Below are 20,393 nucleotides of genomic sequence, written 5' to 3'. Positions count from 1 at the left end.
CCTTGTAAGGCCTCAGCAATACAACCTTGCTTTTATATTCCACTCCACACAAATCCTGCAACAGAACTCCCAAGTCCCCTTGCACCTCTGATTTCTAAATTTTCTCCGTTCAGAAAATAGTCCGCACTTTTATTGCTTCTACCAACATACATGACCATACATTTCCCAACACTGTAGTCCATCAGGACTATAGGAGAGGGCAGTGTCGGTGCGGGCAGTGGAGCGGGAGTAAGGAGTGCTCGAGGTCGACAGACGACTGGAGATCGGAGGATCAGCCGTTGTAGGTAGGCCGAGACCCTCGGACCTACCTGGACAGTACCTGAGGAGGAAGGTAAAACTTCGCAGGCGCGGGTGATGTCAGCGGCGAGCGCGGGGTTTAAAAAGAGGCCCACTTTCAGGAGTGGGCAGCGGAGTGTGTGGGAGCAGAGTGCTGGGCTTTGGCTCAGCGGGCTTTGGCGCAAGCGGGCTTCGGTGAGAGGAAATCAGTGAGCCTGAGTACGTGCTTGCTGAGGTAAAAAGGTAAGGTCAGTAGGTTCTTTTTTCATTTATTCTGACTTCTGGGATCAGGTAATGGGGGAGACAGTTAGAGCAGTGGTGTGCTCCGTATGCGGTATGTGGGAGGTCAGGGTCAACACAGTTGTCCCTGATGACCACACCTGCAAAAGGTGCATCCAGCTGCAGCTCCTATCAGACCGAGTTAGGGAATTGGAGCAGGAGCTGGATGAACTACGGATCATTCGGGAGGCAGAGGCAGAGATAGATAAGAGTTATCGGGAGGTAGTCACACTGAAAAGTCAGGAGGTAGGCAAATGGGTGACAGTCAAGAGAGGCAGGGGGAGCAGACAGAGAGAGCAGAGCACCCCTGTGGCTGTTCCCATCAACAATAAGTATACCGTTTTGGATACTGTTGGTGGGGATGACCTACTAGGAACAAGTTGCAGTGGTCCTGTCTCTGGCACTGAGGTTGGACCCTCGACTAGGAAGGGGAGGAGGGAAGAGAAGAGAGCGGTAGTGATAGAGGATTCTATAGTCGGGGGGCAGATAGGATATTTTGTGGGGGAAGATCCGGAGTCTCGGATGGTATGTTGCTGCCCTGGTGCCGGGGTCCGAGACATCTCAGATCGGGTGCAGGTTATTCTCGAGAGGGAGGGCAAGAATCCAGATGTTGTGGTCCATGTAGGGACCAACGACGTGGGTAGGATGAGTGAGGGGGTCCTGCGTAGGGAGTTCAGGGAGTTAGGTGCGAAGCTGAAGAGCAGGACCTCCAGGGTAACAATCTCAGGATTGCTACCTGTGCCACGTGCGAGTGAGGCAAGGAACAGGAAGATTATACAGATTAATACGTGGCTGAGAGGATGGTGCAGGAGGGAGGGCTTCAGGTTTTTAGATAATTGGGCTTTGTTCCAGGGAAGGTGGGATCTGTTCCGAAGGGACGGTTTACACCTGAACTGAAGCGGTACTAACATTCTTGCTGGGAAGTTTGCTAGTGCTTCTCGGGGGGGGGGGGGTTTAAACTAAATTTGCAGGGGGCGGGGATCCAGAATGTGAGAGTGGATAGCAAAATGAAGAATAAAGGACAGGTGGGGACTACACGGTTCCGGAATATTAAGTGTGTAGTAGAGAAAGGTGAGGCGGAACAAGTGATAAGGAGGACACATGTACAGAGGGATGGTCTGACGGAACATGGAGTTAAATGTGCAGAAAGAATAAGTAAATTTAGGAAGGACAATAAAATTCTAGGGGCGTACAGCCCGATGGGCGTTCAGGGAGCTGGGTTAAGCACAATAGGGAGAGATTCAAACAGAGAGAGGAGAAATGGGCTAAAAATTCTATATCTGAATGCACGAAGTGTCAGAAATAAGGCTGATGTGCTTGAAGCTCAGGTGCGAATGGGTAACTATAATGTTGTTGGGATAACGGAGACATGGCTGCAGGGAGATCAGACCTGGGAAATGAATGTACAAGGGTATACGTGCTATCGTAGGGACAGAAATGTGGGCAGAGGGGGTGGGGTGGCCCTGTTGGTGAGGAATGAGATTCAGTCCTTTGCAAGGGGGGACATAGGATCAGGAGAAGTGGAGTCTGTGTGGATAGAATTGAGGAACAGTAAGGGCAAAAGGACCCTAATGGGTGTTGTCTACAGGCCACCAAACAGTAGCATGGATATTGGGTGCAAGTTGAATAGGGAGTTAACATTGGCATGTGGCAAAGGTAATGTCGCAGTAGTTATGGGGGATTTCAACATGCAGGTGAACTGGGAGGATCAGGTTGGTGCTGGACCCCAGGATAGGGAGTTTGTAGAGTGCCTAAGGGATGCATTCTTGGAACAGCTTGTACAAGAGCCGACCAGGGACAAGGCTACTCTGGATTTAGTGTTATGTAATGAACAGGATTTGATAAGCGATCTTGAAGTAAAGGAACCATTAGGAGGTAGTGATCATAATATGATAAGTTTTTATCTGCAATTTGAGAAGGATAAGGGCAGCTCAGAGGTGTCAGTGTTGCAGTTGAACAAAGGAGACTATGGAGCCATGAGGGAGGAGCTGGCCAAAGTTAACTGGACGGATATCCCAGCAGAAAACACAGTGGAACAGCAATGGCAGGTATTCTTGGGAATAATGCACAAGGTGCAAAATCAGTTCATCCCCCAGAGAAGGAAGGATTCAAAGGGGGGAAAGGGGCCACAGTGGTTGACAAAGGAAGTCAGAGATTGCATAGCATTTAAAAAAAAGGAAGTATGACAGAGCTAAGGTGAATGGGAGGACAGATGATTGGGAAATTTTTAAGGAACAACAGAACTTAACTAAAGAGGCAATATGGGGAGAAAAAATGAGGTACGAACGCAAGCTAGCCAGGAATATAAAGGAGGATAGCAAAAGCTTTTTTAGGTATGTGAAGAGAAAGAAGATAGTTAAGAACAATGTTGGGCCCTTGAAGAATGAATTGGGTGAAATTGTTATGGGAAACAGAGAAACGGCAGAAGAATTTAATAAGTACTTTAGATCTGTCTTCACTAAGGATAGACACAAGCAATCTCCCAGATGTATGGATGGGCCAAGGACATAGGGTAACAGAGGAAATGAAACAGATTGACATTAGGAAGGAAATGGTGATGAGTAGACTGATGGGACTGAAGGCTGACAAATCCCCAGGTCCAGATGGTCTGCATCCTAGGGTACTAAAGGAGGTGGCCCTGGAAATTGCGGATGCATTGGTAATCATTTTCCAATGTTCCTTAGATTCAAAATCCGTTCCTGAGGATTGGAGAATGGCTAATGTTATCCCACTTTTTAAGAAAGGAGGGAGGGAGAAAACAGAGAACTATCGACCTGTCAGCCTAACATCAGTAGTGGGGAAGATGCTAGAGTCCATTATTAAAGATGAAATAGTGGCATATCTAGATAGCAGTGATAGGATTGGGTCAAGCCAGCATGGATTTACCAAGGGTAAATCATGCTTGACTAATCTATTGGAGTTTTTCGAGGATGTAACCAGGAAGTTAGACAAGGGAGATCCAGTGGATGTAGTGTACCTCGATTTTCAGAAGGCATTTGATAAGGTCCCACATAGGAGATTGGTGGGTAAAATCAAAGCTCGTGGCATTGGGGGGGAAGACATTGACATGGTTAGAAAACTGGTTGGCAGATAGAAAGCAAAGGGTAGTGGTGAATGGGTGTTTCTCGGAATGGCAGGTGGTGACTAGTGGGGTGCCACAAGGCTCGGTATTGGGACCACAGCTGTTTACGATTTCCGTCAACGATTTAGATGAAGGCATTAAGAATAACATCAGCAAGTTTGCTGACGATACTAAGCTGGGTAGCAGTGTGACATGTGATGAGGATGTTAGGAGAATTCAGGGTGACTTGGATAGGCTGGGTGAGTGGGTAGATACTTGGCAGACGACGTTTAATGTGAATAAGTGTGAGGTTATCCACTTTGGGAGTAAGAACAGGAAGGCAGATTATTATCTGAACGGTGTAGAGTTAGGCAAGGGAGAAATACAAAGAGATCTAGGAGTCCTTGTTCATCAGTCACTGAAGGTGAATGAGCAAGTGCAGCAGGCAGTGAAGAAGGCTAATGGAATGTTGGCCTTTATTACAAAGGGAATTGAGTACAAGAGCAAGGAAATCCTTTTGCATTTGTACAGGGCCCTGGTGAGACCACACCTGGAGCATTGTGTACAGTTTTGGTCTCCAGGGTTAAGGAAGGACATCCTGGCTGTAGAGGAAGTGCAGCATAGATTCACAAGGTTAATTCCTGGGATGTCAGGACTGTCTTACGCAGAGAGGTTAGAGAGACTGGGCTTGTACACGCTGGAATTAAGGAGATTGAGAGTGGATCTGATTGCAACATATAAGATTATTAAGGGATTGGACAAGATAGAGGCAGGAAATATGTTCCAGATGCTGGGAGAGTCCAGTACCAGAGGGCATGGTTTGAGAATAAGGGGTAGGTCAATTAGGACAGAGTTAAGGAAAAACTTCTTCTCCCAGAGAGTTGTGGGGGTCTGGAATGCTCTGCCTCAGAAGGCAGTGGAGGCCAATTCTCTGGATGCTTTCAAGGAGGAGCTAGATAGGTATCTTATGGATAGGGGAATCAAGGGATATGGGGACAAGGCAGGAACCGGGTATTGATAGTAGATGATCAGCCATGATCTCAAAATGGTGGTGCAGGCTCGAAGGGCCGAATGGTCTACTTCTGCACCTATTGTCTATTGTCATCTGCCACTTCCTTGCCCACTCTCCTGATCTGTCTGATTCCTTCAGCAGACTCCCTGCTTCCTCAACACTACCCATCTCTCCACCTATATTGAACAAGTAAAGAAATTACATACTACCCCCAGAATTACAATCACAAGTTACGCCTCTTAAAATAAGAAGTGGAATGTGTCTGAATGGAAAAACATGCAAAACAGCCAACACTAAATAGAAAACATGTTGGATCAATGCATCCATTGGAGAGTGCCAGCTTTGGAAAGCAGCTGAAAAGAACAGGCAATTTTAGACATCTATTATAAACAGCCCTTACCCTTTCGAAATAGAACAAGTATTTCTTCAAGGCTTCCCTAGCCTGTGCCTGCTGGCTCTGATTCACAATGTCAGGATTCTCTTTGTACCGACTGCATTCATAATACTCGCTGCCATGGGTCTTCCAGTCTCCCAGGCACATCCAACAGAAATCTAAGAAAATAAACACAACAATGATGCTTGAGAGAGAAACATAACACAGGACTTTTGAGGGAAAACCAAGTGAATGGGATTGGCAGGATTGATTGATTTACTTGTTTGTTAATTAGTTTTTATTGTGAAATGTCGCAGGGAACAGGCCTTTCCAGTCCAACAAGCCATGCTGCCCAGCAACCCACATATTTAACACTAGCCTAATCATAGGACAGTTTTACAATGACCGATTAACCTACTAACCCACATCTTTGGATTTCTATTAGAGATTTTAGAATTCCATAAACTTGACTTGTTAAGTTTCAATAGTACCATGTCAAGATATTGTTCCCAAACTCTGTCTCCACAAAGTGTTATTCTGAAGGACACATCTAAAACCAAGCTCTTCCTGGTCCAAATCACTAAGTACACCACCTGTTAAAGGATCGTGGAATGAAGAAGTCCAGTATTTTAACTAACTTTAGCCAGGAATATGGATACTATACTGGTGCTCATCCCCTCTGTATTATGCACGAAAGGTGAAAAAAAAAATCAGGTCTACAATACACTACAAATCTTCAACCAGTGAAAATATATGCGCTGTCAAATGTACCCACGTGAAGTTTGTAAGTGCACATTTGGAAAGAAAACTCTAGGTGCAAAAGACGGCAGATGCTCGAATCTGAATGATTTGAAATGTCAGTGTACATTCTTGTGCCACAGGAAACTCAGCACTGAGTTCCTCCAGCAGTTTGTTTTATAAAATGTAAGTTACCCAGGTGTGGAACAAGATTCTGAAGCCGCACGGCCAATTCCTCCCTCTACATATTACATATCATCAACAGCAACAGGATCCACCATCTAAGCTATGCTCTCTTCTCATTACTATCATCAGGCAGGAGCTACAGGAACCTTGCATCTCACACCACCAGATTCAAGAACAGTTATTACCCTACAACCATCAGACATGAAAACTTCACACACAACTCTGAACTGAGTCCACAAGCTACAGACTCATTTTAAGAAAATCTACAACTCATGTTCTTTATATTATTTCTTTTATTTCCACAATTTGTCTTCTTTTGCATACAGGTTGTCAGTCTTTGTTATGTATAATTTTTCATAAATTCTGTTGCATTTCTATATTTCCTGTAAATGTTTGCAAGAAAATGAACCTTAAGGTAGAAATATTGTGACATACTACATATGTACTTTGACAATAAATTTACTTTGACTTTATTACAACATGAGGTACATTACAGATGCTGGAAATCTAGAGTCCTGACAAAGGATCTCAACCCAAATCAGTGACTGACTGTTCATTTCCCTCCACAGATGCTGCCTGATCTGCTGAGTTCCTCCAGCACTTTGGAAGAGGGAACATTGCTTAAGAATCTTAAATGCTTAAATCTTAAGAATGCAATTTGAGAGGGAGAAGCTAATGTCAAATATATCAGTATTACTGTGGAGTAAAGAGAATTATTGTGTATAGAGTTTTTTTTAAACTGCAACAGTAAAAAGGCACTGATGGGAGTTATATACTGGCCTCCAAACAGTAGCCAGGTGTGGGCTACAAATTACAATGGGAAGATAGAACATGCATGTCAAAGGGGCGATGTTATGATAGCAATGGAGGATTTCAATATGCAAATAGATTGGGAAAATCAGGTTGGTGCTGATTTTGGATCCCACGAGAGAGAATTTGCAGAATGCCTACAAGGTGCCTTTTAGAGCAGCTTGGTGTTGAACCCACTAGAAGATCAACTATTCTGGACTGCATATTGTGCAATGAACCAGATTCGAAGAGAGAACTCAAGATAAAGGAATCCTTAGAAAATAGTGATCATAATATGATAGAATTCACCCTGTGATTTGAGAGAGTGAAGCTAAAGTCAAATGTATCTGTATTACAGTGGAGTAAGGGGAATTATAGAGACAAGAGAGAGGAGCTGGACAAAGTTGATTGGAAAAGGATACTAGTAGGCATGATGGCAAAGCATCAATGACTGGAGTTTCTGGAAGCAGTTCAGAAGGTGCAAGATAGATGCATCCCAAAGAGATATTCTAAAAGCAGGATGACAGGTCTCGGTCCGAAACATTGACTGTTTACTCTTCTCCAAAGATGCTGCCTGGCCTGCTGTGTGTTGCTTTGTATTTCCAGCATCTGCAGATTTTCTCATACCACTGAACTTAGATTGCATCATAAACACTAACATATCATCCTTTCAAATATCAAGCTCAAATACAAGAGAAAGGTGGTTAAGTCACTGCACTAGCATGGCATGGTCTGGGAGTCAACCCGAAGTGCAATATGCTAGCTTGGAATATTAATTCAAAGTTTTGAAATTGGAGTTTGAAAGCTTGCTTCACTGACATGATCAACATTTTGTAGCAGCAAAATCCCAACTGATTCACTAATTTCCATCAGGGAAGGAAACCTGATCTTCTTCCTAGGTCTGGCCCAGATGCAAATCTGAATCCAAACCCAACAGTATGGTCGACTCTCAGCTGGCTTGTCAGTTCAAGGGCCACTAAGAATGCCCAGTGTACATAGGCATTGGACACTAGATGCAAATTCCAGAAACAAATAAAAAGAAAAAAATGCTGGATGAGATTCCAGAATAAGGTTATTTTTTTAATACAACCATAAACCATTTTACATCCACCAAATCAAGGATTTTTTTCCAAAAACAGTAACAATGCTCCATTGGCACTAGTCCAGAGAATTCACAACTTCCAAGTCACAATTGTACACAGAAGTACAGGTAATATGCTGTTTATTTCTCTGTGACATACAGAGTTAATTTCATGCATAGGACTATGGCACTTTTCCTTGCAAACTACTAACAGTTAAGTGTGAATTTTCCAAATATATACAATGTAAAATATTATTTGCTTTTATAATGACTCACCATGCTTGCACTTTGAACATTGCTGAAACAAAAAGAAATGAAAATTAATAAAACAGTTAATTTTACACACTAGAAAATCAATCAAGCACATTGCATGATGCATCCATCAATCTTACCATGTGATTGCACCCTCCATTTTTCTCAATGCAAATATTGCACTTAGGACACTGTAAAATATTTTAAAAGAAACAGTTAGAACCAAAAAAACAGGTTGATGCATTATAGTTTTACCAAAGCAGGACTTGGAATTATTACAAAATTGCAGTACTTTAATGGCTTAGCAGTCCATCTTTTAATAGTGACGATTGAAATTTGACCCTAGAATACCAATGTTAAAGATCTACTCTGAAGAAATGATATATTTCAACACTGAGCTAATTAACAATACAGTGTCACTCTAATAATCCAACATGCTGAACTTTGAAATATGTGGACTACTGGATATTACTTCTATTAATATCCTAACTTACTTTGATTTTATGTTACACAATATTACATCTTTCCAGAGAACCCAATTAAGTGTTAGATGGACGTGGGAACTAAGACCCTGGTGAGTTTCAGAGTGGGTGGCAAAGTCAGATTTCTGAATAGGTATCAGAGTTTAACTGTTTCTCACATATTTCAACTTACTTCAGATGCATCAATCACTAAAGGAATTCTTGCATTTAAAAACTACTGATCACATCTCTTTTAAACAGTCCCAAAACATTTCACCGTCATTGAACCACTGTTGAAGCTTAATCACTGTGATAACAGCAGCCAATTGAGTCTCCTATGGCTGTCTTCTCAAACATGCATATTGTTTTGGATGCTAATAAGGGGTGCTGGGAAGCAGGCACGTGTGGTCTCTCAAGAAAAAAAGACAGCTCTATGGCATCATGGTGTACTGCAGGGTACAACAAAGAGAAAGCTGGCTAAAGTGATAGAGGTCTCAAGTGTTTGTAGCTGTAAGCAGTACTCTAGAATGGTGCATGGCCTCTCTGGTGTTAGGATCAATGATATCTCTCAGCAGGCACAGATCAATCTGAAAGGGAAGGGTTCGCGGCCAGAGGTCATAGTCCACATTGGCACTAACAACACAGAAAGGAAAGAGATGAGGTCCTGCAAAGAGAATTTAAGAGGCCAGAGAGACCCCACACACCCCTCATACAAACTCTTCTCCCTCCTGCCATCTGGGAAAAGGCACCAAAGCATTCGGGCTCTCACAACCAGACTATGTAACAGTTTCTTCCCCCAAGCTATCAGACTCCTCAATACCCTGAGACTGGACTGACACCAACTTAGTGCCTCTATTGTGCATATTGTCTTGTTTATTATTTATTGTAATGCCTGCACTGTTTTGTGCACATTATGCAGTCCTGGTAGGTCTGTAGTCTAGTATAGTTTTTTTCTGTGTTGTTTTTCACATAGTTCATTGTAGTTTTTGTACTGTTTCATGTAGCACCATGGTCCTGAAAAACGTCTCGCTTTTACTGTGTACTGTACCAGCAGTTATGGTCAAAATGACAATAAAAAGTGACTTGACTTGACTACCATGTGCGAATGAGGCAGGAAGTAGGAAGAAAGTATAGTTGTATGCATGGTTAAAGGCGATGGTGTAGGGTTTCAGGTACACGTATCTCCAGTCCCTCTTCTGGGGCAGGTGGGATATTTACAAGGAGGACAAGTTGCACCCAAACTCAAGGGGCATTAGTATCCTTGCAGATTTGCTGGTGCTATTCAGAGCAGCAGGTGGAGGGACTGAGGGGAAGACAGGGTTATATCAACTAAGACTGCAAGGAAAAAAAAAGAGTAGGTGATCTTTGCTACTTTCTTTTTGCTTCTGATTCTTGGACTAACTACAGAGAGCATCTGAAAGGAATGGAGTGTTGCCATTAGCACCTTCTCCACAAAATCTTTCAAATTCACTGTAAGAATAAATAAACCAACATCAGTGGTTTCTTCTAGACTAAATTTTGAAACAAGTCCTTCTTTCATCAAGTTCTGCCTGTAATAATGAATGCACAACAAGTCTCAGGGGTTGGCATATGACCATGGCATACATGATTGAAGAAAACAACTGCAACAACTTCAAACTTAATTATCATAACCCCACTGCATTTTACAGCACAAAAGCTTCTACTATTTAGGGGGGAAATAGTAAACCTTATAATATAGTGAGGCACCCTATCAACTGATAATCTGTTAAAATATCCAAAATATTTCTTGGTTGAAGTCCTACTCTTGATTGACACAGATGAATAAGAATTGTTAAGGAAACTGCAGATTACTCAGAACCCTTCATTCCAGACCTTGCGTAACAGAAAATATGCTGCAAACAATGACAAGAACTGCAGCCAATCAAGTTCTGAGAAATAACAAGAAACAAAGAAAAGATTATCCTATGCATGTACTTGAGCACTGATTTTGAAGTATGATGATGAAGATGGAAAAAAAATGCTATGATATTCTATAAATGCAAATACTGGCATTCATGACTTGTCTTCCCCCCCCCCCCCCCCCCCCCGTACATAAGTGATAATAGTGAGGTTGCATTTACTGCCTCTCTTTCAGAGTTCCAAGAAAACATTCCTTGGTAGTAACCACCTCACAATCAGACCACCTAATGCATTAACATCCAAGTGCAAAGTGAACGATTAGTGTCAGGAATGACTGGATCAGCCTGAAAGGTTCCTTTTCATTGTAAGCCATCAGTTACCAAGACAATATGATTGTTCCTTCTTTGAGAAATTATCAGGTTTACTGAATTTGCCACAGTTCTGAGGACAATAACATTGATGTTATGTAATTTTATAACTAATTCAATGGGCTCAATTAATGATCAAGTAAAGGTAAATTAAAAGCTTACCAGAGCCGTTTATAAATTTTAAACTGCGCTTTAAAAATATGGAACTAAAAGCAGTTTCATCAGCAAACTAATTACACTGTTTCAAGCATTCTCCAGGGATATTGACATTTTCCTGCTCTCCCCATTTTAATCAATTTTTACAGGAGCAGCATTGGAGTGTCCTGATCAGCTGCATCACCATCTGGGACAGGAATTACAGGGAATCTGACTGCAAGACATTGAAAAGGATTGAAAGGACTGATCAGAGAATCATCTCTTCCACCTTTAGCATTGTCAAGAATCCCTCCCACCCATCCCACAACCTCAGGCACTAGACACCATAGCATTAGGACAAGGACTATTAGGTAGGAAACAGCTTCGACCCCGGGCCATGAGACTACTGAACTCCTGCCACTACCCAGCTCTCCTCATGCAAAAAGCACCAGTAACATTATAATGTTTACTTTTTAACTTGTATCGTAAATGCACCTTATGCTAAAAGTCAATCTTCTGGAATATATTTTATTTATTTATTTATTTATTTATTTATTTGTGGTAATATCACTTTATGTGCTTTGTGAGAGTTATATCTACTGTGTTGGGCACCTTAGTCTGATGGAATGTTGTTCACTTGGCAGTATACATGTTTACTGTCATTCAATTATATATGTGAACTTTAACCTGAAATGGTTCAAGAAGCCATTCAATGTTCAAGGACACACATCAGAAAAAGCTTTGCCAGCTAAAAGTAAATGAACAAAATAATCTCCAGAACATTAGGCCAGTACACAATCATTATACACAAAAAGTTGCTATCTTCTTACATCTTTTGTATGTGCACTGATGTAATTTGCAGTTTCTGAGTCATCAGCACATTTAGTGAGCCACTTTTTAATAGTGGTGCAGTCGGTGGGAGCATGGTACATCTGGCGACACTTGAAGCTGCAAGATAAGATATGCTGGTTAGAATTCAAATAATGTCACTACTTCCAGACTTCCAGGCAACAACTCAGATTAAAGTGAATACATTTTGTCCTTCAAAGATTCTATTTCAAGTACTAATCAAGCAGATACGCTGGACTGAATAGAGATGGAGTGCTTCACTGTTGATGTGTCATGCTGCAGATGCAATGTGAAAAAGTTAAACCAAGATTCCATTTGTTTACCCTGATGGTTCAAAATCTGAATCAGGTTTATTATCACTGACAGATGTTGCAAAATGTGTTCTTTTTCAGCAGTACAATACATAAAAATTACTATAAATTACAATAATTTATTTTTTTAAATTAAATAGTTCAAAAAGAGGGCAATATAGCGAGTTAGTGTTCAATGGCTCATGGCCTTTCAGAAATCTGGTGGCAGAGGGGAAGAAGCTGGTCGTAAAATGTTGAATGGGTGTCTTCAGGCTCCTGTACCTCCTCATTGATGGTAGTAATGAGAAGACGCATGTCCTGGATGGTGAGGATCCTTCATGATGGATATCACCCTCTTGAGACACTGTCTTTTGAAGACGTCCTTGATGGAGATGGCTGAGATTACAACCCTCTGCATCTAGCTTCGTATCAGGCGGTGATGCAACAAGTCAGATGACGCCAGACAGTGGCGACTCAGTGTGTGCAGCTCCAATTCGGGTACACATGTAAGAACATATTGCACTATTCAAACAAGGGCACAGAATCATGATGTGATTTGTATAATAGTTTTTGGTCAATTCATAACACTGAAATACATCAACATGTTTTTCTCATTCTTGTACGTGGGAAATTGCACTGCCTCAAATAGCTGCCAAGTACACCCACAGTAACTGCATTTTTTTTTTAAAAAAACAATTTACTGTACATAAAAAGATCAGATAGATATATGATATGATAAACCACTGCGTCAATGCAATGGATTTTTTTGGCCCTAAAACATTAACTCTTTCTCTCTACAACTGCTAGCTGATTAACTGAGCCAGTTTTGTCCAAGGAAAATGTATGTGGCTATCCACTCTATCTATGCCTTTTATCACCTTATGCGCCTCTATCAAGTCACTTCTCATCCTCCTTCTCTACAAACAGAAGAGCCCTAGCTTGCTCAACCTTTTGTGACAAGACATGCTCTCTGATAAATGCAGCATCCTGGTAAATCTCCTCTCTGCATGCTCTCTAAAGCTTCAACATCCTTCCTATAATGAGGCAACCAGAACTGAACACAATAGTGCTCGTGCAGTTTAACCAGAGTTTTATAGAGCAGCAACATTATCTTTAATACTTTTAACTAATATGCACGTAGGCAGCAATTCAACACGTTAGCTGAGCTACTGAAGAATTACATTGCCAAGGCAGCTAAGTACTTTCTTAACTTCAGAATAAAGCCAATCTAAAACACATCATCACCAGTGATTTGCTCCCTACACTAGTACATGATTAACTCCTGGAGCAAAGTGAATGAGTCATTCTTATCAAAGTCACCAATGGAAGTAATATAAAAACACAGGCTTATGGGGGCCTCAAACTGTTTTGTATCCAGAAGTTCTAATTGTTAAATGTGTGTGTATGAACATTCAGAGACAGAAGTCCCTCAAGGAAATTAAGCATGCAGAACTCTATAGAAAGGAAACTGAAAAATATCACACACAAAATGCTGGTGGAACACAGCAGGCCAGGCAGCATCTATAAGGAGAAGCACTGTCAATGTTTCGGGCCGAGACCTTTCATCAGGGTCTTGGCCCAAAACATTGACAGTGCTTCTCCTTATAGATGCTGCCAGGCCTGCTGTGTTCCACCAGCATTTTGTGTGTGTTGTTTGAATTTCCAACATCTGCAGATTTCCTCGTGTTTGCGCTGAAAAATATCATCTGATGCAATGCAAACTCCTCAATGAACCAGGTTAATATTATGGGTAGCCTAGTGTTCCCACACATCATAAAGCATCGAAATCTACAGCACATTACAGGTCCTTCGGCCCACAATGTTATGCCGACCATGTAAGCTACTTTAGAAACTGCTTTGAATTTCCCTACCGCATAGCCCTTTATTGTCCTAAGTTCCATGTACTCTTAAAAGATCCTATTGTATCTGCCTCTACCACTGTTGCAAGCAGTACATTCCACGCATCCACCACTCTCTGTGTGAACTTATCTCTGACATCCCCCCCGTACCCATTTCCAAGCACCTTAAAACTATGCCTCGTCGTGTTAGCCATTTCAGCCCTGGGAAAAAGCCTCGTGCTAATGACAAGATCAATGCCTCTCATCATCTTATACACCTCTATCAGGTTACCTCTCATCCTCCATAGCTCCAAAGAGAAAAGGCCAAGTTCATTCAACCTATTCTCATAAGGCATGTTCTCCAATCCAGACAACATCTTTTAAATCTCCTCTGCACTCTCTCTATAGTATCCTCATCCTTCCTGTAATGAGGTGACCAGACTGAACACAGTACTCCAAGTGGATCTAACTAAGCTCTAATATAGCTGTAACATTACCTCACAGCTCTTGAACTCAATCCCACCATTGATGAAAGCCAACACACCATATGCCTTCTTAACAACACTGTCAACCTGCGCAGCAGCTTTGAGAGTCCTATGGACATGGACCCCAAAACCTCGCTGATCCTCCACACTGCCAAGAATCTTACCATTGATATTATATTCTGTCTTCAAATTTGACCTACCAAAATAAACCACTTCACACTTACCTGGGTTGAACTCCATTTGCCACTTCTCACTCCAGGTCTGCATCCTATTGATGTCCCACTGTAACCTCTGACAACCTTCCAGACTATCTTCAACACCCCCAACTTTTGTGTCATCAGTCATCACCCTTCTACTACCTCATCCAGGTCATTTATACAAATCACAAAATCACCAGTCAGGCAATATAATGGGAGAAGCAACAATGTAACCTCTCCACTATAGTGCTCTATTCAATAAATTTCTATGTGATATTATAAAGTCACAGACACTATTACAGTCCAGGGTAGAGTTCAGAGTTCAATTCTGGTACTGTTCAATAAGAAGTTTGTACATCCTTCTGAGCACATTGGTCTCCTCTGGGTTCTCCTGTTTCCTCCCACAGTCCTTGGAAGTACCGGTTAGTAAGTGAAACAGTCATTGTAAATAGTCCTGTGATTAAGGTAGGGTTAAATAGGTGGGTTGCAGGGAGGTGTGGACTGTTGGGCGGAAGAGCTTGATCCACTCTGCATCTCTAAATAAAACAAAACATAAACTTGAACCCGCATCCACCACTTCTGCTGGTAGTTCATTCCACCCTCCAAGTACCCCCTCAGGTTCCTCTTAAGTATTTTGCCTTTTATCCTGGACATTTATATTACATTAGGACTATTAGTTGGGTTTATACTGAATCTTTGTCCTCCAAAAGGAATTGGAGCCTCCAGAAAGAGTCAAAAGAAAATAAAGCTGGTGTGATACATCATGGAAACAAGTTCTTTGGTCCATTCAGATTCACAATGACCTTCAACTACCAACGAGTAATCCTACAGTAATCCTGTTTATATTCTCTCCATCTCCTTCCCTTTAACTATCCCCACCCTCAAATTCCACCTCTTAACTATTACCCTACCCACCTACAAACCATCATGATATGAGAAGAAACTGTAGCGTCAAAGGAAACCTACGGTCACAGGAAGAATGTGCACAGATAACCCAAGTCAGGATTCAAACCAGGTCTCTGACCCTATGAGGCCGCAACTCCAGAAGCTCTGTCACTGTGCTTCCCACACCAGCGAAGTCAGCAATTCTCCCGCAGCTGTCAACTTACACTGACACAGCTTTTAAAGTGCTTTATTGTTTACTTATATACAGCGCGGAACAGGCCTTTCCAGCCCTTCGAGCAATCCCTCAATTTAATCCTAGCCAGATCACAGGACAATTCACAATGACCAATTAACCTACCAACCTGTACATATTTGGACTGTGGGAGGAAACGAGAGCACCTGGAAGAAACCCACATAGTCATGGGAAGGACTCCTCACAGGCAGCAACAAGAACTGAACTTGGGTCACCTGTACTGTCAAGCATTGTGCTAACCACTAAGCTACTGTGCTGCTTCACGGTATCTGTGACTTGGGACCTCTCATTTTCATACCAGTGTCATTGGGGAATTAAGCTTCCAGAACTCAGCAGAAAGGACACCAGAATAGATCAACTGTTGCAATGCAAACTCCTCAAAGAAGCAGGTTAATATCATGGATCCTCTAGTGTTCACACACACCACTCAAGATAAAATAGCTACACAGTAGAAACTTTGCATCATTTTCTGTTCCAACATCCAAGTAATTAATCATTTAACAACTCTACGGGAGAGAATAATCAGCACAAATAAACACAATCAATGCTGACTGCACTAACATGAAAATGCAAGGTAAAATGATACGCTCTTCAATTCATTTGGATTGCAGTCAAATTTTTGCAAGGAAGTATTCCTTTACTCATGGAGAGAAGGGGAAACCCCAGAGGTCTATAAACTGATGAAAGGTTTTGATAACATTGATACATCGCTTCACTTGTGGGGAGGAGCATAACAAGAAGCCATCAATAAGAGATCCAAAGAGGAATTTGGAATAAACTTCTTAATCTAAAGATCAGAAAAAATGGGGTCTTGTCGTCACAGGCAAATAAGGGAGGGAGGAAATTGAGGATTATGTTGATGGGTATTGATTAGAAAAGACAGCTGGTAGCTCAAGTGAAGCCTGACTGGCCCAAATGATCTGTGTCTTAATCCTGTCTAAACCTCAGTCAACTCTTGTCACACTGACTCAAAACACCAACCTTTGAATAGCTGACAACAGACAACTGCTCCTTTAACAAAAGGTGCACTCACATGTTACATGTCTGGGATAGGGGGCTTGGAGGGGGTAGAAATGAAAATTCAAGGAGAAAAATACTGGCAGCTCAGATCCACTGAGATCATTTCTCAGAGTGCCGAGACAATTAAGTCTTCAGCTTTTAAAGTCCATTAAAAGATCAGTATTATTACATGTAAACCATGTCAGAAAGTTTACTGCATTTTCTCCTTCCCTCTAATTGTGTCAGAAGCCTTACATCTAAATTCTGGCTGATTCTTGGTCCAGAAAAGGAACAGAATTTTTAAAAAGGGAGGGGGGTACAAACAAATAGAGGCAAAATCTTCTCCAAGACTGTCTGGTAGACTGGTGGTGTAGTGGTATCTTCACTGGACTTCAGGGCGAGTGGTCCTAGGTTCAAATCCAGCCGACTCCTTACATGCCTTCCAACTGTGCTGGGTTGAGTGTCGAGCTAACAATTGTGTCCTGTGTCTGTCAGACAGACACTTTTTTAAAAAAAAACAAAAAGGTTGCCAAACAAGGCGCAGGGAGAAACTTTAGCTTTTTACCTCTCAAAAACAACAAAATTATTAAGCATGCAATTTGTCGGTCAGTGGCAAACACATATTTTTGCAGGTCAAATGCAGCCATTTGAGTGGACATTTTCCTGATTTTGTTGGTGGCATCGAGGTAAGGTGGAAAACAACAATAACAGGTTCTATAGAGGTTTATAACTGATCTCAGCCGAAATCTTCCAAGCAGTGAAGGTCTGTGAGGTTCATAAACACAAGGCAGAGCGCCCAGTGGAGATTTTGTATTAATAAAGGCATCCATGTGTGAAACTGCCTTGAATTTATAATAAATTATAAGCATGAAAAGGATAAAACAAGCACCTCCATTCAAAATTTACTTCACTCATGCATTCAAAGGACTGAATAATTAAATTATTCAAGCATCAAAATATGAATACAGAGTCTTACACATTTTGGACTGTGGGAGGATGATCAAAATTTACAAAGGAATATAGACCAACTTGAGAAACTAGAGATTAGCAAATGGTATTTAACTCAGACAGGTTTGAGGTCTTGCACTTTGGTAAGTTAAACCAGGGCAGGACTTGCACAGCAGATAGCACGACCAGGGGAAGGGTTGAAGAACAGAAGCACTTCGAAGTACAGGAACATAGCTCCCTGAAAATGGAGACACAGGTAGAGTGGGTGGTGAGGAAAGCACCTGGAAGACTTGCCTTTGTTGGTCAGAGCACCGAGTACAAGAATTGGCATATTTGGTTGCAGTTGTACAAAATTTTGGCAAGACTGGACTTTGTAAACTGTGTGCAGCTTTGGTCACATGGGGATAGGAAGGATGTTAGTCAGCTGAAAATGGCACAGGAAAAATTCATAAAGGCAAAGGGTGTGAACTACAAGACTGAACAAGCTAGGACTTTTTTCTCTGAAGCGAAGGAAACTGATGGTCAACCATATAGATCTATATAAAATCGTATATAGTATCATATTACAGTCTTTTTCCCAGCTTCATTCCTTCGTTATGTGCCATGTCATATGATATGGGCGATCATGTCTTTCCATGACCATGAATTTTCTTGGCAAATATTTCTACACAAGTGGTTTGCCATTGCCTTCTTCTGGGCAGTGTCTTTACAGGACAGGTGATCCCATCCATTATCAATACTCTTCAGAGATTGTCTGCCTGGTGTCAGTGGTCACGTAACCAGGACTTGTGATATGCATCGGCTGCTCATAAAACCATTCATCACCTGCTCCCGTGGCTTCACATAACCCTGATCAGGGAGGCTATGCAGGTGCTGCACAGTGCCAAAGAGTGACCTGCAGGCTAGCGGAGGGAAGGAATGTCTTAGATCTCCTTTGGTAGAGACGTATCTCCACCCTGCCACCCATAATCCTTTCCCAGGATAGGAGAACTAAAACTAGGAAAGCACGGGTTTATTGAAAAAGGAGAAAGATCTAACAGGACTCTTAGGAGCAACATTTTTTCCACACAGATGGTAGATATATGGAATGAGTAGCCAGCGAGTACAATTACAACATTTAGACAGGTATACATATACAAGTACTTTAGAGGGATAAAGGCCAAATGCAGGGAGATGGGACTTTAAAAGACAAAAGGGTCGGCATGAATTAATTAGACCGAAAGGCCTGTTTTTCTGCTGTATAACTGACTTCAGTAATACTTTTTGACACTTCTACTTCAGTCACTCACCAGAAGACCTCATTACAGCGGCTGCACTGCACACGCCGAGCCTTAGGCTCCTGCACCTGGATCACCATCGGACAGTCAGCACCAGGACAAAGCTGCAGCTGATAATGGCTCTAGTAGAAAAGCAAACAGAATGACAATTAGCAGAGTGAAAGTAGCAGGTCCTTTCAGATTCCATAAGACTATAAGAGCTAGGATCAGAATTAAGCCATATGGCCCATCGAGTCTGCTCTACCATTCCATCATGGGTGATTTATTATCCCTCTCAACCCCATCCTAATGCCTTCTCCCCATAACTTTTGACAACTTTACTGATCAAGAACCCATCAACCGCGTTTTTAAATACCTACTAATTACTTGCATCTTTATTATAAGAAATGGGCCCAAGAGGATTCTTAGGCAATGACTCAATATATACAGTGACTGGGCTCAGATAAAGGATTGGCACGGGTTTATTATTTTCTTTTCAACAAACTCGATCCAAACCAAATCTAACAAAAATTACTGAGGAAAAAGGGGAATTTTGCAGAAATGAAGTTCCTCTGTGTATTTTAAAACAGTACAAAAAAATCACTTATGGGTATGATTGCATGCCGGGGGGGCAAGCACGTTGCATAAAAGGAGCCACAAATACTCAAATGAATTTATTGAGGGTAGAGTTCCTGGAAATATCATTTTTGAAAGTTCATATTAAATTACCCATAAGAACAAGTAACTCAAGAAACAGTATGTCATCTTGCAGCTAGGCAAGCTGCAGCCTTCTCAACTCATCAATAGAGCTGAGGAAGCAGTAGTTAAATTTGTTAACTTGCTAAGAAAGGATAATTAGATTCAGGACCCCAAACAGTCCTTCCAGGTGCTGCGAAACTTCACCTGTGAGTCTGTTGGGGTCATCTACTGCATCCAGTGCTCCCGATGTGGCCTCCTGTATATCGGTGAGACCTAACAATTGGGAGACCGCTTCACCAAGCACCTACACTCTGTCCACCAGAAAAAGCAAGATCTCCCAGTGGCCACCCATTTTAATTCCATTTCCCATTCTGACATGCCAGTCCACGGCCTCCTCTACAGTTGCAATGAGGCCACACTCAGGTTGAAGGAGCAACACCGTATATTCTGTCTGGGTAGCCTCCAGCCTGCTGGCATGAATGTCAATTTCTCGAACTTCCGGTAATGCACCCTCCCCCTTCACCATTCCCCTCTCTCGCCTTACCTCCTTACCTGCCCATCTCTCCTCCCCCTTTTCTTTCTTCTATGGTCTTCTGTTCTCTCCTATCAGATTTCCCCTTCTCCAGCCCTGTATCTCTTTCACCGACCAACTTACCAGCTCTTTACTTCACATCCCACCCCCATTTCAAGGATCACCTTGTGTTTCTTCCTCTTCTCCCCCTACCATTGTCAGCAGAATCTCAGGTGGTGACAAGAGTGCGTGCAGGAGTGAGATATACCAACTAGTGGAATGGTGCCGCAA

The 20,393-nt window shown here is 42.0% G+C and overlaps 1 protein-coding gene across 1 annotated transcript in view; it reads right to left on the bottom strand.

The window, feature by feature from the left end:
* The window catches only part of arih2 (ariadne homolog 2 (Drosophila)), an 82,533-nt gene that overhangs the window by 7,781 nt on the left and 54,359 nt on the right, over nucleotides 1-20,393 (bottom strand). Inside the window, exons 7-11 of the mRNA XM_073072051.1 lie at nucleotides 18,926-19,035; nucleotides 11,723-11,840; nucleotides 8,188-8,238; nucleotides 8,072-8,093; nucleotides 5,029-5,180 (exon numbers count right to left, since the gene is read on the bottom strand). Of these exons, the coding sequence (XP_072928152.1) occupies nucleotides 5,029-5,180; nucleotides 8,072-8,093; nucleotides 8,188-8,238; nucleotides 11,723-11,840; nucleotides 18,926-19,035 (453 nt within the window). The remainder of the gene's footprint in view (nucleotides 1-5,028; nucleotides 5,181-8,071; nucleotides 8,094-8,187; nucleotides 8,239-11,722; nucleotides 11,841-18,925; nucleotides 19,036-20,393) is intronic.

This window comes from Hemitrygon akajei, chromosome 19, assembly GCF_048418815.1.
Source record: "Hemitrygon akajei chromosome 19, sHemAka1.3, whole genome shotgun sequence".
In the NCBI taxonomy this organism is placed as follows: domain Eukaryota; kingdom Metazoa; phylum Chordata; class Chondrichthyes; order Myliobatiformes; family Dasyatidae; genus Hemitrygon; species Hemitrygon akajei.
This window is presented reverse-complemented; position numbering and strand designations above follow the sequence as displayed.